We start from the raw sequence: 27,108 nt of genomic DNA, 5'->3' as shown, positions 1-27,108 counted from the left end.
CGAGGCTTCAAAATGGCGGGCGTCATATCTTGATTGGGCTTCGAAACCGGTGAAAAATAACAGAGATTTTAAACAAATTATAAGATTTTGGCATTTATGAAGGATTCCCAGGAAAGTATGGTTGTTCAAGAGCCAGTACAGGTAAGTGATAATGGGTAAAAAATATTGTTTTCACGACAACAGCCTTGCATACCTAAAGGTTGTCGTTGACATTTTTGTGTTGGTTTCAAAAACTCAGAGTCAATCTAATTTCGTCGTCGTCGTCAATATCAAAATCAAATATTATGTGTTTATTGATTTAAATTGAAAATTTCGCATTATATGTATGGATGTCCGCGTTTTCACTGAAACAACGACTGGACACTGCTTACCACTTAAATTGGATGGATGTTAGTGACACTGTTTTGTTGTGTTCATTCAGACACAGTCTACTCAGCTGTAGTGGGCGACGGAAATAATAACTGCTCTAGCGACAAAGGATAGCTGTATCATAATGAGATTATTCCAGTACATACACTTGATAATTAAATATTGTGAGTGAAATAATACTGCTTACACCTGCGATGTTAAATTCTTATGATAACATACGTCTTGTGTTTCCCCCATTTTATCTACTAGGCTGCTATATGGCATTGTTTAAACCACTATGCCTACGAAGACGCTATTTTCCTTGCTGAGAGATTATTTGCCGAAGGTAAGATGCTAGTTTTCTGTTGAATGAACCATATGTTGATCATGTTAACAGTGAAATTTTTTCAAGGTGACTAATTACATTTTTTAAGTAAAAAACCACAGCATTATAGTTTGACCCACTCCCGCCACGTCCATTTTTTGCCGAGAATTTGTTTATTACTACCATAAGAATAAGTTGTTTATTAGTGTACACATCTTTCTGTGAATGAGTACATGAATGGGGCACGTATAGCACCTGTCTTTATGTCATTTGCATATATCCTAAAACAAGCGATAACATGTGTATGTAATGTGTTTGTTTTGTACGTATTTGTTAAAAATTAACATTTTTGAGTAGAGCGTGTGTATTTCTCCAATAATACTACTTTACTATGCTACACTATCTCGGCTTCTGCTTACCATTTACCAGTGGAATTATGTTTAGTAGATTTGGATATGATGGCTAATTGTAATTTTCAAATGATGAAATTTCTTAGGGATATGGCCATCATTTAACAAAATATACATTTTTTAGATTTCGGAGACAGTAAATTAGTTCCGCCTACCTCTTTTGAAATATTCCATGAAAAGGTTACTTTTGCTAATGAGGTTGATTGAAACAAAATTTGCCTGTGAAAAAAACAAAACTACAATCACAGAAAAATTGACACACTTGCAGTGTCATTGCCACAAATGAATTTTTGAAACATTACAGGATTGTTGACAATAATTGTAATCATACATTAAACTTAGAGCCTTTGCTGTAGCAATGTTGTGAGATGCAACAATTCTGGAAATTATTTCTGAATTTGTGGAAACAAATGAACTCTGAACATTTTGATCTAGAGGTTATGGATATCATAGCTAATTGTAAATCTCTGTATTATTATTATTATTATTATTATTATTATTATTTAGAGGACTTATCATGCACATATTCTCCTAAAATGAACTCTATGCGCATTACATAATGTAAAAGACTATCAATAAAAATCACAAGAGATATAAAAAAGAAAAACAAATTAAATCTAGTAAAATTGACTACAGTGATATGTTTTTAGTGCCCTCTTAAATGATGAATGTGAGACTGAATGGAAATGGTATTTATGTAGAAGATATGACAGGTGTCATGGGCCGGTGTTTCTTATTGATAAGTAGCACAAACTTGAAATTTTATATTCAATGCGTCTGTTAACTAGAAGCCAGTGAAGCGATTTTAAAAGTGGTGAAATGTGAGAAGATAAACCTCGCTTGCAGACAAGACAAGCTGCTGGATTCTGAACTCGTTGAAGTTTCTTTATCAAATAATCATATGACTAATAAGCTATTGCAATAGTCAAGACGAAATATTACACGCAAGATTCACCAAACAGTGATATTTTTCTGAACAAAGTCAGAATGACTGTGAAATACATTGCCATTAATCATAATGTTAAAACAAGTTTATAAGCACAAGGAGAAAAGCTATTTTTATACTACAATATGTGATAGTGTATTATAAATTTGTTGTGTTTTTTTTTTTTTTGAATAAAAAGGCTGTTTCAGTACACTGAGATAGGTAAATTAAACCAAAATAATATATTGTTTAATACATATATAAAGTGTGTGTTATAGTAGCTTCTTGTTATTAAAGTATGAATGTTTTTATATAAAATATTTATGTATGTTTTGTAAATTTTAAATGATGATATGAAAATAACTTGACTGATCACAGCAGCGTCTCAGCAGATGCTTACCACTCAAAATTAGGTACCGGGGGTATATATTCATTTATAAATAAACTAATATAAAAAAATATTCATTATATAACTAATTTCCAGGACATCATAATTATTGTTTAGTGTGTTAATTAATACGAATAGAATAGTGAAAGAAAATGTTACATTTCAATTTTGCCTGTAATATTCGAAAATTTAAATTTCACTGTTTTCCTGAACAAGATAACAGAGGTAATATTACCTCATACCCAGACTGATGCAGAAGCTGCAGTATGTAGTGTATTTTTGTTATTTTTACAATTCATACATTCTTATAAAAATAAACATGTGTTTGATTACAGTTGGGTCTGATGAAGCCTTGTTTTTACTAGCAACATGCTATTACCGAGCAGGACGACCTATAAACACTTACTGGTTGTTGCAGTCCAAGGGATGTAGAACACCCCAATGTAAATTTTTACTTGCACGCTGTTGCTTAGATCTTGAAAAGTGAGTATTGATTATGACTTAGAGTCAGTAGCTGAAACTATATAATATTTTTGATGCTATTTAAAACTTGTGCACATCAGATCGTCAGTGGAAATTGACAGTTATTAATTACTTTGACAATAAGTCCAAAGAAAGTAATTCTCATATTCACATAATCCTTCAACCCTGTGCTATAAATGTTATCTATAGTCTAGACTCTGTACAGTGAGAACCATGAACAAACTCTTGGAATACAAGTGTTTCCCACAATTTTTCAGACAAGTTACAGGAAAACGCGTTCGGTTTCATCATTTATGCAATTATTAGCCATGGTTCAGTTTATAGTAAAAAAGAGAGATGTTATATTTTATTTGGTATAGCCGTGGTCCTTTGGTTCGGATAAGGATATTTTTGATGAGATAATTTTGATGGGGAATGATAAAATTCATATTAGGAACACAGGAATTATTTGCTTGCTAACAATTATTAGCAAATATACTGCTGCTCAAAATAGCATTATACATGTATAGGGTTCATACATATGGTTCATAGTATATTTGACTGATTTTCTTGATGAAATTGTTTTGCCAATTTTCTTCAAGTACATTTACAAACTCTTGATATAACGATGAACTGAAATCTTGTGTTTTAAATTATTTTAACATTATTTAGAAAGCATTGTCTCAGATACTGAAGTATGCTATTTTAATTTTATCATTATAGATTGTCTGAAGGAGAGACCTGTTTAGCGGGTAATGTTTTTAATAAATCCAAATCAAATGATGACATCATAAGTGAATTTGCCGACTCAGCGGGTTTTGTATTCTCTATGTTGGGAGATATATTTAGGTATGTATATCAATATCCATCATTATTATTCTGTGTATTTGTTTTTGAGAGACACAGTTTATACAGATAAAGCTGTTGAACATAAAGCTAAATTCCTCACTGTCAGTTGTTGACGACTGCAATTACTTGAGTCAGGAAACTGTATCTGCTATTCATATTAATAGGTTAAAAGCTGGCGAATGGGCTGTAGACCCAACGAGACATGTATTAATATTAATATCATATTAAATAATATCACCTTATTGTTCCTTCTGCTTGCAAAAACAAATTATTACTCCATCAGCATTTTATGTGACATACTGTAAAGGGGGTAATTATTCACTGGGTTTTAATTTAGCTTATTTCGCTGACTGGAAAAATGCGCTAAATTAAAACCCAGTGAATATGTAAAATTTAGCATAGAACACATTATCTAAATGACGAAACCGTGAATTTAAAACCCACTGAATATGCCCGAAATGGTAAATCAGTGAAATTTAAACCCAGTGAAAATTAGTCATTTTACAGTACTGGAGAATCTGTGCTAGTCTCAACACTCTTAGTGGATGATTATTGTCTCAAAATTATTATTATTAGTATTATTAAATACATGTTAAATACAATTAATAAGTAACCGTATGTTTGTGAAATATTAGTCACAAAATATAAAGATACCTTAGACTAAAAATGTTTTGTAATTCCTCTTCCTGTAAGGTATTCCATCGACGTGTTTCAACAGAATTTAACGTTTTCACCATCAGTTCCCTCCTTTCATCACAAACTCACAAAAGAGTCCCATTTATACTCTGCACTTTCTTTCAGAAGATTGGAACAAAAATAGCCAATTTTTGGAGTAAAAACTGAAAATTGACAAAAATTTTGTCTGTTGGTTCCAAAAATATTTGGAAATATTTCCAGAAATATTGAAGAATATAAGAAAAAAAGGGTGGACAAATTTTAGCGAGAAAGTCTGGTGGTGGAAAGGTTATTACAGCAATGATAATACATTACATCATTCACATGTATGTATTCTAATTGTAATCTTACCTTTCCAAATTTGACCAATGTTTCATTTTATTTAAATTAGCCATTCAATAAATGTTGTGCAAGCTTGTATAACACTTGTATGTGTGATCTATATCCAAAGTTATTGTGTTGCATTCGTTTACATTTCCACACCATTGCCAGTATTAGTCAACACTATTTGATTCACCACCACCACTGCTGATAATTATTATTCACAGCATTGGAAGACAAAATCACTACGTCCACCTAGGAATCTTGTTGATATAATTGTGTGTATTGTTTTTTGTAGCCATACTGAAAGGTTTTCCAAAGGAACTGAATATTATAAAAAAAGTTTAAAATGTAATCCATTTCTCTGGTCCTGTTACCAATCTCTGTGTGACTTAGGTAAGTCCTCTCACTGAGTATGTGTTTTTGGGTATTGGTATAAACTTTTTCTTCCTGAATTAGCTTTTTTTAATCCATTTTTTTTTTTTAGAATTGCAAACACTTTTTGGTTATTTTAAAGATTGTTTTCTGTCATAGACACCTTTAATAAAGTATACTGAAATTGTAGAACCCTTCGCAGATGTTTTTGGTAAAAAAAACAACAAATGTTTCACCTCTCAACCCTGAGACAATGTTTTACTGAGCTATATGTATGCATAAGGCCAGGAAAATTCTCTGTTTCTCGTTTCATGGAAATTTCAAAATAAGGCGGCGAGGCGATTTTTTTTTTTTGAATACTGAGCTAAATAGGGGGAAATTTGAGACAAGTGCAAGTACAAGCTCATTTTGGAATGCTTTGGAAGGAAAAAAACGTCTGAGGCGCATAGTTCAAAATGATGCATGCGGAAACGAGAAACAGATATTTTTTTCTCAGCCTAAGACTATCTTCAGGATGAAGGATTTCTACAAAAATAATGAGATAATGCATGTTTTGATCATTTGATGGCAATTGACAAAATACCACAGAATTCTCTATGAAAGAACTCTATCGAAATTACTTCTGGTAGAAAATTCTGAAATTATTCTTTACTTGTGAAATTGGTGACTATTTGTCTTTTGTAAAATGAAGATATCTGATATTACAAATGCTCAGTGTACCTTTTTATAGCTTGGATACAGATTTATCTGCACAGTATATATGGATAACTTTGAGTATGTTTGAATATTTTGTTTGTGATATTGATAATATTGTCTTGATAAACACATTAGAAGACTCTTATTGCGTGTGCATCTTGGATAAATAAAAACTTACTGAATTATGCTATGTTTTCTGTCAAAACCTTATTTTTATTTTACAATAAGTCATACCATATGTGTCGTCAGAAAAAATGACTTAAACAATCTAAAAAATGCATTGTGATTCTATCTTATTGAAGACTATTGCACTGTGTGCAATGTTTTTAATTCTGTTTCATGCTACATTTCAGGAGAAAAGCCAGATCCCAATAAGATATTTCATGTATCATCATTGCCAAATTTCTCCACATGTCAGTCTTTTGGATATTCTGCCATACCTTCTGTTAACCAGCCAACTGAAAATGTACCTATGACAACGGAAACAACCCACGTAAGTCATTATCAATACCCTGTATTTGCTCAATGAGAAATGCATGTCTTCGCGTTATTGCGCTTATATATTTTTTTTTTTGGATGGAATGTTTTCAGTTGAGAGTAATTCAGCATTGTTTGTAGCCATTGTTTTATCACAAAAGTAGCATTTGGGAAATTGTGTTTTATAGACTTCCAGCGAAATAAGATTCTCTTGCTAGTGGTGCTTGTCAAAATGATTATCAATCTCAAAACATTTTCTGATCAAATTAAAATAAAAAAATACTAACTCCTTTACATTTGTTTTTATTTTCAAAAAAAAAAATCATTAAATATTAGTAACGTAAAAATCAGCACTACAAAACTGAGAAGTCTGATTACTATGATATATACTTGTTGGTGTGTGTTGCAATCACTGGTATTTCGCATATTGACTCAAAAGTATAAATTTGGGCATCCACCAATTCTTCACCAGTCTTCCATTGTAAATTACTTTTAAATTTAGCTACAACAAATTGTGACACTGTCACCACCAATTGTTAATTTGTATTACTCTTAAAAAATATGTCAAACAAAAATGTTAATTAAGAAGTGGGAAGATTTATTTTCTAGCCATTGGATTTTACAAAGTAAGGTTGTCTAGTGTGATATCTCTAGATCATTCTATAATAAAAAATGGGGTTCACTGAACTAATTTTTGCTTTATAGCTATTCCTAACTCTACTTGTAGACTTGAATATCTGGTAAGGAGTACTTATGGAAATACTCTGAATAAATTTAACCAGTTACCACAGTTAGAATTGAGATTTCACAGCAGAAAAAAATAAGTGATAGCAGAAGTAGATTTAACCATGAAGTTGTGCCCTCTAGCGACCAATAATAGAAATGTGTATTGTAAAATGTGCAATAAACCATTGTATTGATACCATTGTATGATATTGAATTAATATATTGATGACTTTCCTGCAATTTTTTTAATGTTCACAATGTTGACTCAATAGTTCAATATTCTTCCATGGTGGGTCATTTCATTTGCTTAAAGGGGAACTGCTCAATCCCATGAATTGCACCACATGCTCATGGGTAATTAACTCCGCCTACGTCCACTAAGTAAATGAATGCTTATTATGCTCGCTTACTCAAACTGTGATTAACAGGCATTTTGCATACATTAGCCGCCATTTTAAAGTCATGATTTTTACATGTTGCTGCACGTTTCAACCGAAAACAAAAACATTTACACATCAAAAGCCCAACCAGATGAGTGTAATCGCTAGCGCACATATTCATGCCCCCGTAAAAATGTATTTGGAATCACAGCTTGATCTCTAAACATTGTAAATGGCACATTTCCCAGAGCTCTCGCCATGATGTGAGCGGCTTGGTTCGGATGAGCATACTAATTGCGAAGGCCATCTTGCCCCTATTTATAGTATCGGTTCCCCTTTAACAGTATAACCTTATTTATTATTTTGGAACAATAGCCTTCATTAGCATAAGAAATACTTTTGTTGATTTTTTGAATGTTTGAATGTGTCTAATAAATATGCCTTGGTTCATTTTACATCTTGGAGAAAGTTTTATTATTTTGTTTTTGTCTCCACAGTTCCAAGATTCTACTCCAATAACATCAAGTATAATGAAAGAATCCAACTCCACTTCCCCAGACACGGGTAACGAGTCAAGTACCATATCTACACCAGACATAGTGCAATCAGGATTATCCTCTTCAAACATTGCATCACGTGGTGCTGGCCGTACTAGACCAAGGGTTGGTAGAACTCTATTGGGTATACCAAGTATACAATTTAGTCCAAGTTTTGGTGTGTTACCGTTAGATACACCCAGTCCAGGGGATACCGGACCTAATAGTTATATTACACCGCCCACTACAGGGTTGAATGACATGCAGATGACTACAGCACCCAAGAAAGTAAGTAACATTGAATAATTACCATTTAAAATACTTTATTTTAGCTGGAATTAATTTTCGCTGAAAAGACGTTTTGGGTGTTTTGTATGAAATTTATTTTCACTGATTTTTGATGAGTTGAATGTAAAATATAGGAAAAAAGGTATATTCACTGGATTTTATTTTCAATGAATCATTCCTTCAGCGAAAATAGCGAAAAGTAAATCCAAGTGAAAATAAAGTATTTTACAGTATTATTTAATATTCTGCGTTGTGTCAAAATTCATTCATGGTCAATGTCTTATCATTAAATATGTGCCAAAATAAATAAAATGTCATATTACAGTCACTTTCAATGTTTTTAATACTATATTTGTTTCAGACCTTACCACGGCGAAATATGAGTGCTACAACAACCAAACCAGTATTTACACAGTCTGGCAACAGTAGTAATCGTGATATTCAGATAACACAGACACCAAGTCCACATATAGGGTAAGCTATTATTGTGTTCAATCGTTATATCTTTATTAGACTGACGATGCTCTGCTGTCTGGAGTATGCATACAAACTCTGTGAGCTAGAAATGCTTAAGTTCACAAATCCTTGTGTGTTGACACCAGGTTTCATATGCCATAAATTAAATATGCCATAATGTTATTATGATCAGAAGATGGCCGCCTCGTCACATAGTCTCGCATAGTTCCAAATATGGAATTTGATATACCAGTACCGAATATTTACAATTGCAAACTGTAGCCTGGTAGTTGGAACATTATTATAGCATTAGGCATCATTTTTTTAGCTCCGAGGTCGACTTTGTCGAGCGGAGCTTATCATATGAGTGAGTGTCCGTCGTCGTCGTCCCTGTCAATGTTTTACTTTTTCGACTTCTTCTTGAAAACTACAAGCCTGAATGATGTGATACTTGGTGTATATGTACCTTGGGTAGACCTCTCTTAGGTTTGTTCATTTCATGTTGATATCTTCAATTCTCTAATTTTGGTGAATATTTTTGTCATTTTTGGTAAAATGTGATATTTTCGACTTCTTGTTAAAAACCGCAAGTGCAATTGCTTTTGATATTACATATATAGGTACTACATGTGGACCTCTCTCAGATTTGTTCATTTTGTAATGATATCTTTAATTCTCTAATGTTGGTGAATATTTTTGTAATTTTTGGTAAAAACTGATATTTTCGACTTCTTGTTAAAAACCAAAAGTTCAATTGCTTTGATATTACATATATAGGTACTACATGTGGACCTCTCTCAGATTTGTTCATTTCATGATGATATCTTTAATTCTCTAATTTTGGTGAATATTTTTGTCATTTTTGGTAGAAAGTGATATGATTAGCAGACATTCATTGCTGAATCATAAAAATCAATAATATAAGGTTATTACAAGGATACTGCAAAGCATGCACGAACACAGTACAGCGGGAGTATTGACTGACACGCAGCGGATGTTGCAACCGTGTACTGTCTGAGTGCATACTTTGCATTATCCTTGTAATAACCTTATTATTATACATCTTTTCCTCCAAGGAATACATCATGGGAATGCCGAAATCCAGATTTAGTGAACTTCTTTGTGTGGTGTCCGGTCAAACCCTGGCGGCAGCCATGTTTGTTTTTTATTATTAGAGGACACTTACAAAATGTACGCACGTAATCGTTCCATATTTGGAATTCACGTTTCCTAATATGGTAGGATGAAAATACCCAGTACAATACCGCAAAATTACGGCACCCAGTAACTTATGACATTATGGTGACAGATGTATAATAATTGTATTTATCTGTATTCACAGTCCTCCACAGCAAGTATTATTTCAAGGTGTGCGTCGCAGCTCCAGACTTTTTAGCAGTTCTAATTCAGTTAAGGTAAGGAGTGTTCTATTTACTGAGTGGATATATGCTATTAATTTATTTAACCTTTTGAGTGGCAAAGTCAACCATCCACAAAATAGTTCTATTTATTCTATCTATTTAACCAGAAGTAATGTCATTTTGTTTGTTTGGTTCAAAATTAAGATTGAATTCAGTCAAAATTAAAGAAAATTTGAACATTTTCCCTCCAATATGAGCGGGAAAATAATTTTGCACTGAAAGGGGCACTTCCAGTTAAGCCTAATCTTACAACCAATTTACTTTCTGGAATAAAATTACAATGGATAACAAAACATGGTTTAACTTTGTAAACAACATAAACAATAGTGTCCCATGATTCTTTGGTGCAATCCCTGGGCTTTGAAAGGTTCTCCTTTAACTATTTAAGTATTCCAGGTACTGTGAGTGAAATAATCTTCCTTTCAGGAAAATGCAGCTAAGAAAGCTCCAACAAAAATTAAGTTTCAATCACCCAAAGTTCCGACGAGAAAGACGAAAACCAGAAGCAGTAAAAGCACGACGATATCCGAACAGAGCGATGTGAAAGGTGAAGGAATGCCACTCAGTGAGTGTATAAAACCACTACCATTAACGCCTACTGTAGCACAGATTGTTAATTTCCAAAAAGCATCTGCAGGTAAGAGGTTTAATTCATATCACATGTGTTCATGTAGACGACATTTCCCCCTGTGTCCGCAAATATATTAATATTTATTTGGTTCTCAAAATCCTACCTGATATATCTTCACTGTGTCAAGTTAGAAATGCAAATTGAAAAGTGAATCTTCTTTAAATGATGTAAAATAATGCCAACATTGATCATCAGAAGTTAACAATGGTTGTAACATTGTTGCACTGTAAACAACACGCTGTGTTTATCAGGGAAACAATCATAATATTATTCCTTTACACTCACTGTAACCACCATTGATGACTATGTCGACTAGCTGTTTCGCTTCGCTTCGCTCCGCTCCGTTCAGGTGTAACTGGTACTAAATGTTTCAACTGATAACATTGTTAGTGGCAGATGTTTTTGAACATGAATTATGTTTATCATGGTTTACATAACTAACGAGTCAAACAAATCTCAAATGGTGACTTGATTTTCCCGGGTTGACTTTTTTAGCAATTCATAGCAGAGGTGGAGTGTGTCAAAGCCATAGTTATCCTCAAACCATGTGCTAGTGAGGAATATATATTTATCATGACTTTGTCCGTGTCACCAGTAATGTGGATCTTCCAATACGATAATATACAAGTATATAGTAAACAAAATAAATTTCATTGCTGTTTTTAGTCCCCGTTCGGATGCAGATTGACCTCTATGTGTCCGTGTCATTAAACATTAAAACTTCACACATACATCATACATTATATTATACATATGCACATCAATTTGTTTCACAATCTGATCACGGCCGAATGATGGCTATTTTTGTCATGAAAAATCATTAAAATCAAACATTTCTTGGCTGTTTACAGATGTATTTTGTTCAAACTTGGTACATACATTGGACATCATGGGACCTTGTTGCACATCATTTTGTTTTTCAGATAAGATTCAAAATGGCTGACTGGTGGCCATTTTGTTTTAATGAATGTGGTTCTAGTGCTATATCTCTGATATGCGTTGAGTGATTATGTTCAAATTTTGTATATTCATTAAACATCATCTCATAGATATACAGATATATTGGTTTGGCTATCCAAATCAAAATGGCTGAATGATGACCATTTGTGTGCTAAAAAAATCTAAAAAATGAAGCATTTCTGGCATTCTGGAACCAGATCTCTGTCATTTATGGATGGATTTTGTTCAAACTTGGTACATACATACAATGGACATTTTGCATTTCTGATGGGTGTCATTTTGTTTTTCAGATCAGATTAGATTTGATAACTAACAGGGACTATGCCGTGCATGGCTTGCTCTAATATAGTTTACTTTATATCAACAGAGGGTCTGATGTGTTTATTACGAGACATCGCTAAATCTTATTTATCACTGAGTCAGTATGATTGTCGGAAATCTATCACATCTTTCAATAATCTACCTATGCATCACTATAATACACCATGGATACTCTGCCAAGTTGGCAGAGCATACTTTGAAATGGCAGAGTACAACCAAGTAAGTAAGAGGGATTGCACAATCAACCTTTCCTAGAGTTGTGTTCAGTTTAAAAGCCAAAAATAATTATTAAGAAAACAACTAATTACATTCCTATCCGTCAGTCAACTTTTAATCATTCGCTGACAACTCTTTATGATAACGCCTGTAAGTCTTTTGGCACTAAACTGATTATTTTAACTGGTAAATGATTGTTACCGATCTACTGTCATTTAATGTAATTACTCCACTCAGAACAACACTAGTAAATAAAAGAAACTGCAACTCATTGATTTAAATACAAATTCACTACGTTCAATTACCCACCATAGACTCCAGTCAGTCAAAATGACTATTTTGAACTGTAGGCATTAATCAGCGATTCTGCAGGTGACGGAGAGATAGAATCCAGGTCAGGGGAAGCCCCATGACCTCAAGATTCTTTTACCCCTTACGTCACGAACCCACGTGACCGAGGCCACCTGGCAACGCCACAGGTAGCCGTCCATCACTCTTAATTTCTCTCCGCCTCGAGTGAAGATGAAATTTAGCGAGCTCTGCTGGATCGCCTGCTTTTTTTTCCTGTCCGGATTTATAGCTTGGGTTGTTGCCGCTGCTCGGCATCCGACATGGTAGCTGGTAGGATAAGTTTTCCTTGTCTTTTTTTTACCCTCGTGTCGTTTTCCCCTTTGTGTGTAGTATTTTTCACAGCAAAGAAATCAAAATCCGGCGCCACTACGTAGTCACATGTTGATTTCATGGCAGCACCTTTTACAACTGTAATTCGTTTCCCTCATGCATGTCGTCTTTTATTTTTAATGTATTTAGCAATATATAGGTGTAATGACAGCACCAGGGCTCGCTGCCGTTTTTCTTTCCGGTCTCCTCGTGTTTCGAGTCGACCGTGCAGTGGTTATATTCAGAATTTACCAGCATAGAAACCGCATCCGAGATACTTTGTCGTAGCTACGTGCGGGTTTCGGGGTTTTTGCGTGAAAGCGTGTTTTTTTCACTGGAGTTCTGAGGCCTGAGATTTTCTTTCAGAGCCATCAAGATCGCTGAGACTGCATGACCGCGTCACAGCAAGGTCGCGCGTCCAGTAAACAAATCGGTTAAAGTGAGTTGCGTGTTTTGCATGAGTGGAAAGTCCTCACGCTCGGCTACCGGTACTTCATGTACCGGGACGTCGAGTAAGAGGCCTGACGGTGGAGGTACCGATATTTTTCTCGGTCTCCTCCGCCGATCGGAGGGCATCCTCACAGTCTGTTTTTTTTCAGGCGGTGGTTTACCCGATTTTACCGGCTGCAGCGAGGCTGTGCCCCTGGAGGTTTTCCTCCTATGGGGCCCGTTGCGGGTCTCTTTGTGGACCCTTCCTCGCACGGCACCGGGTTTGCCTCCGAGTTGAGGGCTTTGGTCGAAGGACTGTCGGGGCAATTGCGTCCCTGGCAGGCCGGGTAGATCAGACGCAGTCGGAGCGAGCTGTCTCCACTGTGTCCCCTCGGTGGGCTAGCAGGAAGAGACACGAAAGCATGTTTGCATTCAAACACGTCTCTTCCAGGGAACCCCCGTTCCCATTCACGGCTCTCCCACTATTTTGGGGGGTGGCCGAGGCTCAGGCTAATTGCACCGGTCCTTCTCTGGATCCGCGGGCACTGAATGCCAACGGGGTGCTGGCAGCCAAGTCTCCGATCTCGGGGCAGGGCTTTCAGGGCAGGGCACGCGTTGACCCCCCCACTTTCAGCCAGCTAGGGTTCGTCACGCGGTAACGGTACAACGGTAACGAATTTATCCTTGTGTCCGGTCCCCGCTGTGGGTTTTGACTCCTTTCTTACCGGCCCACGGGCATCCCCAGAGGGAACCGACCCTGTCATGAGACGCACAGTCGAACACGCTCCCTCTCACATATTTTAAGTTAGAGGAGACGCAGTTCACTCGCGTTGGATACAGCCGGTACTCCGGGCGGTCCCTCAGAGTCTTCCATCTATATGACTCGGTGAGCCACACTTTTGGGGTGAGGCGGAGTATTATCGATCCCAGTGATACGATGTATATACCCCCACCCTTGATCCTAAAGCGACCACCTAAGGTTGCTTCAACGCTTATGGGATCACGGGCGTCGGGATCCAAAGCAACCCCGTCGGCACATCTCTCCCCTGTCCGTCTGAGTGCGGAGTGGGGCGCAGAGCACGCAAACGGTGTTGATGGGCAGCGTTGGTCAGCCGCGGAGGATGTAATGCTTAAGGCCCCTGGGTGGGGATAACGTTAGGCAACATTTCCCACTGGACCAAACGCTACCCGGTCGGTGTATTTTGGGATCAGACCCCATAGCGTGGGATGAGACCAAAACACCCCCAACCGGATTCCAAGGCTCCTTCCCCAGACCCCGGTACCATGAATTTGGCAAACCGGGCAAAGGGGGATAGCCGCGTTCCATGGGTGTCTTTGCCAATTGAGGACGACCCATCTAGCCCTGAGGGCAGAGTTGCTTGAGCGCATTATTATGCGTGCCCAGCACTCTGGTGACCTTGGAGGCAGAACGCACCAGCCTCCTAGACCAGGCGACATTTTTACTGGTGGGCCACCGCACATCTACGTGCGACACCCCCTAGTGTTGCCTGGCTCGCTTGGCCAGGGCCACTACTGTGCTACGAGACGCGGCCTTAGACGCATGTGTTTTCGCCGACAAGCTGAGCCGGGGTACGTCCCCACCTCAGTGACGCAGACTGGATACCCTCCACCCTCTTTGTTCAGGGAATGGTGGGTACAGTCTCGGAGCTTCGGAGTGCAATGAATCAGAGGGTTCAGATTGAATCCGCTAGCCAGTTGGTCCTGCCATGGGCAAGCGAAGGGCACCCCAAGCACAGAAAACACAACGCCCTAGGGCGTTGCCCGCTAGCCAGAGTCAGCCAGGAGGCAAGCGCTTATACCCTTCCTACCGCTGAAATCTCCACTTCCCCCCGTCAGTGTCTCCCCTGTTGGGCACTGCCAGGGGACTCCCGCAAGGCGGAAGCAATCAGACAGGAAGTAGCAGTTTGCTGGGGAAAGACGCCATACACAGGGTACATCAGCCGGAACTAAGTCCAGGCTTCTACCCAAATGTGTTCGTAGTACCAAATCTACAAGTGGCAGGCGTCCAGTTTTGGACCTAGACAGACTGAATCAGTACGTGCCCCTCGATCGGTTCCACATGGAGACACCATTCAGGGTTCTTCTCTCCATCCACCGTTTTGACTGGCTAGCCCCGCTAGATTTAAGCGGGGCCTACCTGCACGTACCGATGCACCTAGCGAGTTGCCATCTCCTTCGAATCGCCCAGCTGGGCCAAGTATTCGAACTTCGGTGCCCCCCCTCCGTTCGGGTTAGGCACAGCGCCCTACGTGTTCACCAGAGGGATGAAACAGGTAGTGCTGCTGCTTCACCAGATGTCGGTACACCTCAATCCGTACCCAGACTACTGGTTACCAACAACCCGGGCAAGGGGTAATAGCCAAACGCATCAGGCTAACACAGGATTTACTTCACCAGCTGGGCTCGTTAGTAAATCGACAAGTCCCACCTCGAGCCAACGCGCAGTTGGTGTCCCTGGGCATGGAGTTTTGACACAGAGGTAAGCTTGGCTTAGCTATTTCAAGCATATTGCTTAGCGCTAAGCAGCCTAGCCGAATGCCTAGTCAGCGTTCCCTCGGTGTCCCTCCGTGAACTAATGCGGATCATCGGAATGATGACCTCGGTTCGAAGGGTCGTTCCCCAGGCCGCACTACGCAGCCGCCCGGTATAACACTTGTTATATCGCCGAGCTCTTCTATGGGAACTAGATAGGTGGGTTTCGATCTCGGACCAAGTGAAGGAAGCCCTGCCCTGGTGGTCGTCACTGACCAACCTCGGGCAGAGGGGCCCCCTTGGACCCGCTCGCCGCAGGCATGACTCTGGTAACAAATGCCCCCCCCCCCCAGGGTTGGGGAGCGCATCTATTGGACGAACAAGCCCAAAGATATGGCTCCCGCATAGTTTTGGGACCACCATATCAACCGGCTCGAACTGTGAGCAGTGTACAATTAGCACTACCACGCTTTCTACCCGTAGTTCGAGACCACAGAGTCCTGCTCCGCACAGACAACGCAGCGGTGGTCTCCTTCAAGAAGGAGGGGGGACGCATTCCCCATCGTTGTCAGTCCTAGCGGAGCAAAATCCTCTTTTGGTGCCTGGAATACAATGGGGAGCTAACCGCACACCACCTTCCAGGGGTGAGGAACAGTCTGGCGACGCCCTTTCAGGGCGACTCCGTCTCCAGAACACGGAGTGGCTGATACCCCAGTGGGTAGCCTCCAGGCTGTTTCGGCTGTGGACGGTCCAAGGTTAGACCGTTTGCCGCACCCCGGAACACCAAGCTCCCGACGTACGTAACACTCCTGCTGACTCCAGGAGCCTGGGCCAGGGTCGCTTTGCTACCCCCCGGATCCACTTAGTTGTGTACGCTTTTCCTCCCTTCCCGCTAGTCCACCGGGCACCGGAGAAGACTTCGACAGGTGCACACCTGCATATTATCATTGGTTGCACCCAATTGGCCGAACAGGGCCTAGTTTCCACTTCTGTCGGAAACGATAGTCGAAACACCAGCAGTGCTTCCGGACTTACCGGACATGCCGTCCCCACCAGACGGTGCACTACCACGAGCCCAGCGGGTATCACTTACCCGCATAGAGGCTCTCATTAGACCCGCCCATACGAAAGCTTTATCTGAGCGGGCTGCCAACGTCCTGGCCAGGGCGAACTGGGATTCCACCAATGCAGCCTACATTTCTAGGCTGCGAGCATACACTGGTTAGTGTAGCGGAGGGGAGATTGATCGATACCATCCCTCTATTGGCCAGGTAGCAGGCTCCTTCGTCCACCTGTTTGACGAAGTGGGTTTGTCCTACGCAGCGATCGTTGGCTACAGGTCGGCCTTGTGCCCCACCATTCAAACGTACGGGAACAAGACTAACCGATTGTCCTACTATTAGGAGACTATTTACTGCTTTCCAGACGCTGAAACCCCATGCAAGGGAACTGCCCAACTGGGACTTGTCGGCTGTGTTGTCCGCTCTAAGCAGACCGCCTTTTGAGCCTCTCCAATCAGCACCACTCAATTTTTTGAGGTGGAAAATAGTCTTCCTACTGGCCCTCGCCTCAGGTAGGCGCCGGTCAAAGCTAGGCGCGCACTATCCTTTGCGGACGGTTGTGCCGCTTTTCTGGGCGATCAAGTTGTACTAAGACACGAATCGGGTTCTCGCCAAGAACCAAATCCCAGGACACGATCCTCAACCGATCGTCATCCCCCGGCTGGCAAATATTGTCAGTCCGGAAGATCAGGAGGAGTTGCTTCTCTGCCCGGTCCGAGCGCTGAGTTGCTACGAGAACCGTACCAGGTTTTCTAGACGGGGAACCAAACACATGTTTTTGTGTTACGGCCCTGACAAGCGGGATAATCCGGTTTCCCCGACTTCCATCCCCAGGTGGATTACTGCGACTGTACTGGAGGTCTATAATACACTATCCTCCTCAACACAGACCTTGCAGAGACACCAAGTACAAGAACATGAGGTCTGTGTGATTGCTAACTCACTAGCGCTAGCGTCAGGTGCCCCCCTCAAACACATTCTGAGGGCAGGCTTCTGGAGAACGCAGAACGTCTTCATCAACTACTACCTAGGAGACACCCAATCTATTGAGCAGGGTCTCTTCAGGTTAGGCCCCGTCGTAGCGGGTCAGGCCTTGTTGCCCGAACGACTGCAGGGGCCTCTGCGCATAGGCGATAAGTCAGTCTCTGCATTTTTGCGGGCAGATTGGCTGTTCCACTAGCACTTCCTGGAAGCTCCCAGGTTTCGCTTCTGTCGACCTACGCCCTCATGCGAACTGTTTCGGTCCTACTTCAAGCTTATCACCCCCGAGTTCGGCTTGGGTCTAGCTTTCTCGGGCACACCGAACCCTGTCACCACAGCAGCATTGGCTTCTTGCTTCTGGGACAGCACAGGCAAGGTAAGACACCACGCTTCTTGGGTCTTAACTTAGGTCTTTGGGTTTGTTTTTCATCCCGGACTGGGGGAAAGTCTTTCATCATTCTCCTTTTTTTCTGTTTGCTCGGAAAAACCCGCCACCTATCGGTGTCTGACTCTGCCTACAGTTCAAAATAGTCATTTTGACTGACTGGAGTCTATGGTGGGTAATTGAACGTAGTGAATTTAGGCGAGGGTTCTTCGAACCCGCCTATTCACATAGTTCATACCCACCATAGACTCCGGGTCCCCCCCAACCTCCCCACTCTTTCCGTCGCGTTGGTCTAAGTCCTCGAGGCGGAGAGAAAGGAACCAGAGTGATGGACGGCTACCTGTGGCGTTGCCAGGTGGCCTCGGTCACGTGGGTTCGTGACGTAAGGGGTAAAAGAATCTTGAGGTCATAGGGCTTCCCCTGACCTGGATTCTATCTCTCCGTCACCGGCAGAATCGCTGATTAATGCCTACAGTTCAAAATAGTCATTTTGACTGACTGGAGTCTATGGTGGGTATGAACTATGTGAATAGGCGGGTTCGAAGAACCCTCGCCTAATTCTTGTACATCCAAGGAAACAAACTAATGCCTGCTGTGATTGTATTCTATCCTGAACTTGATGCAGTCCAGTACACTAACCCTTATCATACAGCTTCCGTCATCTCATCTGCCTTGTTAATTCTCCCTTCTCATTAGCTGCAACTCTTCATTGGCTCTGAGATCTACATGTGACTGACAAATTTGTCTAAAAATACCCCAGTTTGCAGGATAGAATAAATGCTTTTGTTATAAACTTCTGATTTATCACTGTTAGACAGATAAATAATAAAGAATTACATACACTGTAAGAATTTATAAATAAATCAGTAGTGAACAATTTAACATACTATATAAACGAGTTTGTCAGTTACTTCTTACTGAAGGTGTTCAGTTATCAATATTTTATTATTCCTGTAGGCTGAAAAGTACTTTGGTGAAGTGCGTAGGATAGCACCATACTACTTGGAAGGGATGGAGATGTATTCAACTACATTATGGCATTTACAAAGGGAGGTGGAACTATCAGCATTGGCACAGGAACTTGTAGAAATTGACAAAGAAGCCCCAGAGGTAAGTTAGGTTTCAACAAATGAATATTGTTTTCTGTTTATCATGTATATTTACAGATTGTACTGTCAATTTTGTTTGAAAAAAATTATGCTTGTTTTCAAGCATGGGATGCTTTACAGTTCAAGGCATATGAACCACCCTTAGAATACTTGGAAGAGCTATAAAACAACATGGATAGACCCCAAGATAAATAGATGGTCAAGACCTAAACAAATTATGTGAATCAAAGAACGTATAGGTCCATACCTGTGCAATAATGGACAAACCACACTCATTGTCCAAGATTGTGTTTGAACCAGATTTGAACACTTTATTCAAATAGATGCTATGTAATAGAATTCAACCATCCCAAACATCAACAAATGTAACAAGGCAAAGACGAGACTGAACTATGAACAAGGATGGCAGGGCATACCGATACTTTAAAAACTGCTGACCAGCTTGTATAGGGTTGTCGTACTACTCACTGATTTATTGATTTACCAACAGGCTTGGTGTGCAACAGGGAACTGTTTTAGTCTTCAAAAAGAACATGATACAGCTATCAAATTTTTCCAAAGAGCAATTCAGGTGAGTGGAAGTCTAGTGTTTTTATGTACTGTATAATCCCATAATATGAGTTTTTTAAACTGTAAGCAGAGAAGACAAAGTTGTATCTGTCTTCAGCGCCTGTTTTTATACTACTAATTACATGTAGTAAGTTGTAGTGTTATCTTAGCAATGTTGTGTCACAGTTTAAGCGACCCATCTCTTCCTATTACAGTGTAATCCAAACTTTGCTTATGCTTATACATTACTTGGACATGAATATGTATTAACAGAAGAATTAGAAAAAGCATTGGCATGTTTTAGGAGTGCCATCAGAATTGATGTTAGACATTATAACGCATGGTAAGATATCATTTATATTATTCTTGTTCTTGTGAATTTGACTAAACAGCGTTTGAACACCGGCCTCTTAAAATTTTTCAATAGTTGTGTGACCAAAACTGGTATAAATATGAAAGGGCCATTTACCTCTTCTGTGAACAGAACAGTGATATTGATTCCTGTACTATTGTATTCTGACAGGTTTTACTGTTTTAGTTTTAATTATAGAATCTTTATTTTTTAGGTATGGTGTTGGTATGATTTACTATAAACAAGAAAAATTTGCATTAGCTGAGATGCATTACAGAAAAGCATTGTCTATTAATTCACAAAGTTCAGCTTTATTGTGTCACATTGGAGTCGTAAGTAACGATAGTCTTTTACTTGAGGTGATAAAGATGGTACAATGTATGTACATAAAACACTGCAATAAATAATCTACTTGTCAAACTAACTTAACAACACGGCAGCCTCTATTGGAACACTGTTATAAATGAAACGCAAGATCAAATGGAATACCAAAAACATTGCCAACTTTTGAACAAATTTTTAATAGTTTGTGTAGCATACCCCACCATCTCGTCTTGTGTTAAAGTTGTGTTATTGGCAAACTGAGTTGAAATTATGAGTAAGCCAAAAATCAAATGTGAAAGTTACTGCATTCACAAGCTGTACTGATTGAAATCACAATTCATGGACTTAATAAATCCTGTCATGTATTGCTTTATTGCATTCTGCTTTGGGTATATGCTAAACACAACTAACCACAGAGAATCCAGTGTGTGATTCAATCACTTGATGACACCCTCAGATGTTCAAAACTTCATCACAACACAATCTTTGGAACTGCTTGCATATTACTACACTACAATGTTGCAGCAATACAACTTCAATTGATTTGGAGAAACTATTATACAAATGTAATCTGTCTACTGATATCAAAATGTATTTTCTCTGTTTCTCTTATAGGTGCAGCATGCATTACAGAAATCAGACGCTGCTTTATCAACACTTAATATAGCACTGAAATCAAACCCTAAAAATGCACTTTGTAAATTTCATAAAGCATCAATATTATTTGCTACTGAGAAGTATCAGGTACGTTAAATTCTGATGTTGCTTGCTATTCGCTCTCCTTTGTTCTCTTAATTAATTCTTGGTTCATCATCAAAGATATTTTGGTTTGTTTTTTTCTTGAAGTCTTCTTGAGAAAACCGCTACACAGAAATTTTGTATAATGGTAGACCCTTGTGTAGTTTGTTTACTTGAAATTTTGATTGGTCAACTGGTTCAGTAGCCATCTCAGCCATTTTGAACCCTTTCTGAGGTTCTGGGCATTCCAATTTTTTTTTTTTGTAGTATCACTGGTATATCTTTCACCAATATCACAAATAAAAACTTAAGCAGTCACATGACTTCTTCCACTATGTCCCCCACCCCATGAAAAACATGCACACAAATCTGTTTCAGAACCACTGAACACAATAAAGTTTGACAGTTTTCAGGGGTTTGCCTCAGTTATCCTCTTTCCTTGTACTAGTAATTTTCCATGTTGCATCTATGAACTGAACTCCTGCAGGCATGACAAAAATTAAGTTAACCATGTGTTTTCACTGCCATTTTTGATTTTCAAATAAAAGATGTTTTGTGTCCCTGTTTTGTATATACTGTGGAATACTTTATTTTCGCTGGAATTAATTTTCGCTGAAAAGGCTTTTTGGGCGTTTTGCTTGGAATTTATTTTCACTGATTTTTGATGAGATTAATGTGAAATATAGGAAAAAAAGTATATTCACTGGATTTTATTTTCACGGAATCATCCCTTCAGCGAAAATAGCGAAAATAAATTCCAAGCGAAAATAAAGTATTCTACAGTAACATGTATGGCCGAAGCCTCTTACGAGTAAAATAATATAATTTGATCAGTCACATGGTTTGTGAAAGTGGTTAGTAAATTAGCGATTAATATAATGATTTAGAAGCCACCCAATTGGATTTGATAGAAAGCAGGTTTGAGAAGTAGCATAATGGGCTAACTGTTCCTATTCATCTTCTACAGAGAGTATTTAACCCTCAATCTCAATTTTGCACGCTCATGTTATAAAAGGAAGGGTGAGAAAGCTCGCTTGAAATAGTAGAGTAAATTTTTCAACTGTAGTAAATAAATTGACCATTTTTCGTTCACTGCGAGAATCACACGTTATGCGTGAAATCGAATGTAAAAACAGGACAAACAAAGGTCATAGCATCATAGTGGCATCAAACATCGCGTGGGATTCAAGAAACGGGAAACTATTTTGGGGATATTTCCATGCTTAATAATGTGCTTTTCACATTTGATGATAGGCAATTTTGATTAAGTGAGGGTATTCAAAAGCAATATTCCTCTGTCGAAGAACGGCTGATCGATGTGAGCTACGGGATAAAAGAAATTCAAGTTCAAAATTAATAAATCGTTAAGTTTTTGCGGCAGATGCGCGTCTTTCATGCAACACGCGATATCTCGCAGTTGAACGGAAAATCACCTTATTACCTTTGCTTGTACAAAACCCCTACTATCAAAATTGAATGGAAATGCTGAATAATACTTGAATTCAACAGTAATCAAAATATATTTTAATTTACAGGAAGCACTAAACGAGCTTGAAGAACTTAAAGAGATTGTACCCAAAGAATCCTTAGTGTATTTCCTACTAGGAAAGGTGAGTGAATCAGTTAGTGTTATGGTCAGAAAGACAATTAAATTAAGTAAAAAATATCTCGGTAAATATAACAAAATAGTTGGCAAGTATTTATATTGATGAATTGTATCTAGTGAATTGAGTTTTCATCGAGTCTAGCTTTACTACACCACAGTAATCAGCAAAACCACAACAAAACATTTTTCTTTGTGCCACATTCTCTTACAGTAATCATGATTTATTATTTAAAATGATTTAATATTTTGTTCCATCATTTATATTCCATGAATTAGAAAAAAATCAGTTGAACCATGTTGTTGTCAACAGGTATACAAAAAATTGGGACAAACCCACTTGGCTTTAATGAATTTTAGTTGGGCGATGGACCTGGACCCCAAAGGGACTAATAACCAAATTAAAGAAGCTATAGATAAAAGATATTTACCAGATGATGATGATCCAACGGATACAACACTCAGTGAAGTAAACCCTGATGCTGCAGGTAAGGTATCTCCTTATTTGGCATCATTACATTTGCATACAGTACCTTATATGGAAATGATTTGCATATTGACCCAGTATTGTATTTGTATACTCGTACTCATTGATGGATTTTCATGATGCAGATTTGACATTACTTACTGGTATTCTCGGGGGCAGACATGCATGCATTTTCACCAACCATCATGGTGAAAACAAAGGCCGAAAGCTCTTAGAAAACGGTACTTTGGGATGGTTGTTGAGACTCCTCCGAACAGTGTAACAATATTACCTCTGCATGTGTAACACAGATACATTTGTTTGTTCAGGACTACATTTTAGTTAAGTTTGTGTTTTCTGGAATTTAGCTATTTTCACAAGCAGCACGCACAGAGCCCATAGAAATATATGGTACACTGGTGTGCGTCTTAGCAATGTGGGATGTATTTTGATGTAGCTCCGCTCCAGGGGATATGGAATGATATTTTCATTTGCATATGTCACTCAGTGAAGTTAACTTGTTTCCTTTTCACTGTTTTCAGTTTTAACTTTTATATGTATATATGTATATTGACTGAATGATTGTTAATGCACTTAAAAAAATAATCTAATACTCAGTTATTCTCAGATAACTTGCCCTGATACTAATAACATATTATTTTGTTAGTTATTGCTGATGTAGCTGCAGCTGTGGTTGGTGCTGTTGCTGACGCTGACGCTGCAGCTGATGCTGCAGGCAACGACAATGAAATGGAGATTGAAGGAGATGATGTCCAGTTACAGTCAGATGACATGCTACAAGCCAATGAGAGTGATGAAAGTCTATGATGATGTCATAAGGCCAATGTGCTAATTTTTTTAATGAAACCATGGAAACATGCAAATGTGATTCTGTTAACCAGTCATATTCAAGTACAAAAGATGTATGTAAATGTTACACATAACTTACCGATGGGATTTATTGATTTTGTATTTTGTAAATAGCATATAGAGATGTATTATTTCACATAAAAAAGCATGATTTTAGCATTTCTAAGACAGATATTAATATGCTTCAACTTTACACTGGTAAAGTGTATCAGGTGGTGCATATGCATTATTTTCAGGAAAATCAAATTTCTCTATTCCGCATGAGATGTATATTTTCACTAACAGTGAAAACACATGCAAAACAACTTACAGAGAAAATTCAGAGATTATTCTTCTTAAATATTGCAGTCTGACATGACATGACATGATGAAAAAAAGCATTGAAAATGCTAGTTATCAATTATTAATATATTAGCAGCGATCTGGGCTGGGCATCAACTATTCCTGCTTCAGGCCTATACGAGATACAAAACTGACTGGTGGTATAGTGCTTTAAAATGTTGTAGTCTTCGTATCACACAGTTGTCGCATCACGCCATGGTCGTCGCATCACATAGTTGTTGCATCACGTCATGGTCATCGCATCACATAGTTGTTGCATCACGTCATGATTGGTGTGCATCCCATGCGATGTGTACAACACTATAAAATACATTACTTGGTTAGGAATATGTACTGATCAATGACTGACCATTATCAACATTCGATGTTACGTACTAAGAAAATCAGTTTTCACATGTGATCTTTTCTATTCCTTTTATTAAAATTAATTTACAAATGTAATGTTACAATTTTTAGGTTACACTGCCCTCTCTCGGTTTTATACTGGCAACTTCTGTTTATATTTATTTCAACCTTGTGACATACAGTGGTGATTTTTTTCTGAATGTCTGTCATATTTATATTTTGCCCCTAACATATACAAAGAAAATACAACATGTAAGTCTTGTGGTTCCAATAATTTTTATATTGCATTATTTTTAATCTGTGTTGTGTTGTACATTCTAAGTAAAAGTCACTTTGCATCATTATTTTACCTCTTCAGGAATCACTGATCAGACTTAATTGAAGTGTTTTCCATTAATAGCTGTGATAAAACTAGTTATCAGCATAGTAGAGTATATAGCCAATAATAAATAATTAACATAATGTGAAAAGCATTTACAAAACAACGAAATATTTTCACATGCCAACTTCATTTTTTGTTGTATGCTTGCTCTAATAGAAGTGCATGTTGACCAACAATGACATTTATTGCATATTGTATTATGACTTATTATTATACATCTGTCACCGTAAAGCCATAAGTTACAGCGTGTCGTATTTTTGCTGCATTTTACGGGGTATTTTCATCCTACCATATCTGGAAACGTGAATTCCAAATATGGAACGATTATGCACATAACCGTCCTCTAATAATAAAAACAAACATGGCTGCCACCAGGGTTTTGACTGGACTCACACACAAAGAAGTTGGCTAAATCTGTTCTAAGCGTTTTGGATTTCGGCATTCCCATGATGTATTCCTGGGAGAAAAAGATGTATAATAATAAGGTTATTACGAGAATACTACAAAGTATGCACTCAGACAGTATGTGGTTGCATCGACCTCTGCTGCACGTAGTTCAATACTCTCACTGTACTATCTTCGTGCATACTTTGCAGTATCCTCGTAATAACCTCATATTATGACCATAGATACATCTCTGTCATTTATGTAAGAGCGTGTACTTCTAATAGAACAAGGTATTCCATCAAAATTTGATTGAAGAATGATTGTTTTAACTATTAAATCAAGAGTCGTCCATTAGTAACAAATGCCAAATCTGCATTATTTTGTGTAACCATGTTTGACATCGCCATCTTGAATATTCAAAAAAAAAATGAATGAACAAATATTGTTGTAGTCTGGGGGGGGGGGGGAGGCTCGGGGTACATGTTGTGACCAATCATGACAGTCTTTTATATTTATTGATTGTACTTAGTACTTGTAGTGCAATGTGATTACTTGGATGTCTGTCTCGGCTTTGCTTATTGTTATGTAGATACTTGTCATAAACAAGGTTAAACCTCATTGATGTATAATGTTATGTCCCTTACTGGAAACAACATGAATTGGCTGTCTGTGAAGAAACTTTTATCCAAATGAAATTTCAGAATACCCGTGTCATTACCAGGGAACTGAGACTTTTTTTTTATGCGAGCCAGGAAGTATGCTGTTCAAAATACAAATATTTTGCAGAAATAAACCTTGAATCAGATTAAAGATGCATAATGATATGAGATCACCACTGCAACCACTTTGTCATCTGCTACATGTATGTACCATATCTGTCAATACGTTCACAATGGCATGTATAGGTATTAGTATAACCTCATATTTCTAGAGAATACTTTATTTGATTTTTAATGCAAAATAGTACCAGACAAACGTATTACAAATGAGCATGTTGTATTCTTTTGAACATTGAGCCTGGACTGTCATCAGCCAAATGTGAGTGGTACAGCATGGGAAAAATTCAATAAAAGAGTGAACTTTAAATCCATTGTGCCATATTTATGAACTATGCAAGTGCCAGTATGACTAAATATGTAATCAATAAGTTTTGAGTTTCCTACCTGCTACATGTATATTACTGTGTGCGCATGCCCATCACAGATTGGGGGTGGGTGGGTGGGTGGGTGGGTATTTGCCTCAGTTTTTCATCAGCTGTATACAACTCCTCAGCTATTACTCTTCCTATATATGTATCATGTATGGATACCAAATTATAATTTTGTTCTCATCATTGTGTGCTTTTGAATGAGAAACACATTTTGTGGAAATATTTACAATTTACATCCAGATGTATATTTTATCTTGCTTTATTGTATAACAAAAAAAATATATATTATGAAGCTA

At 38.4% G+C, this 27,108-nt stretch overlaps 1 protein-coding gene across 1 annotated transcript; it reads left to right on the top strand.

Moving 5' to 3' along the window:
* LOC100372134 (cell division cycle protein 27 homolog) lies at nt 1–26,748 on the top strand. The gene is made up of 19 exons (XM_002739907.4): nt 1–141; nt 619–694; nt 2,732–2,879; nt 3,582–3,707; nt 5,002–5,099; nt 6,128–6,267; nt 7,855–8,181; nt 8,543–8,655; nt 9,980–10,052; nt 10,485–10,695; nt 12,017–12,189; nt 19,153–19,305; nt 19,795–19,875; nt 20,069–20,196; nt 20,420–20,537; nt 21,145–21,273; nt 22,803–22,877; nt 23,184–23,358; nt 24,004–26,748. Exons 1-19 carry the CDS (start codon nt 97–99, stop codon nt 24,162–24,164), a joined length of 2,550 nt encoding a protein of 849 aa, XP_002739953.1. The 5' UTR covers nt 1–96; the 3' UTR covers nt 24,165–26,748.
* The last annotated feature ends 360 nt before the right edge of the window (nt 26,749–27,108 follow it).

This window comes from Saccoglossus kowalevskii, chromosome 22 (genome assembly GCF_978046115.1).
Source record: "Saccoglossus kowalevskii chromosome 22, keSacKowa6.1, whole genome shotgun sequence".
Classification (NCBI taxonomy): Eukaryota; Metazoa; Hemichordata; class Enteropneusta; family Harrimaniidae; genus Saccoglossus; species Saccoglossus kowalevskii.
Note: the sequence above shows the minus strand (reverse complement) of the source record. Positions and strands in the feature narration are given on the sequence as shown.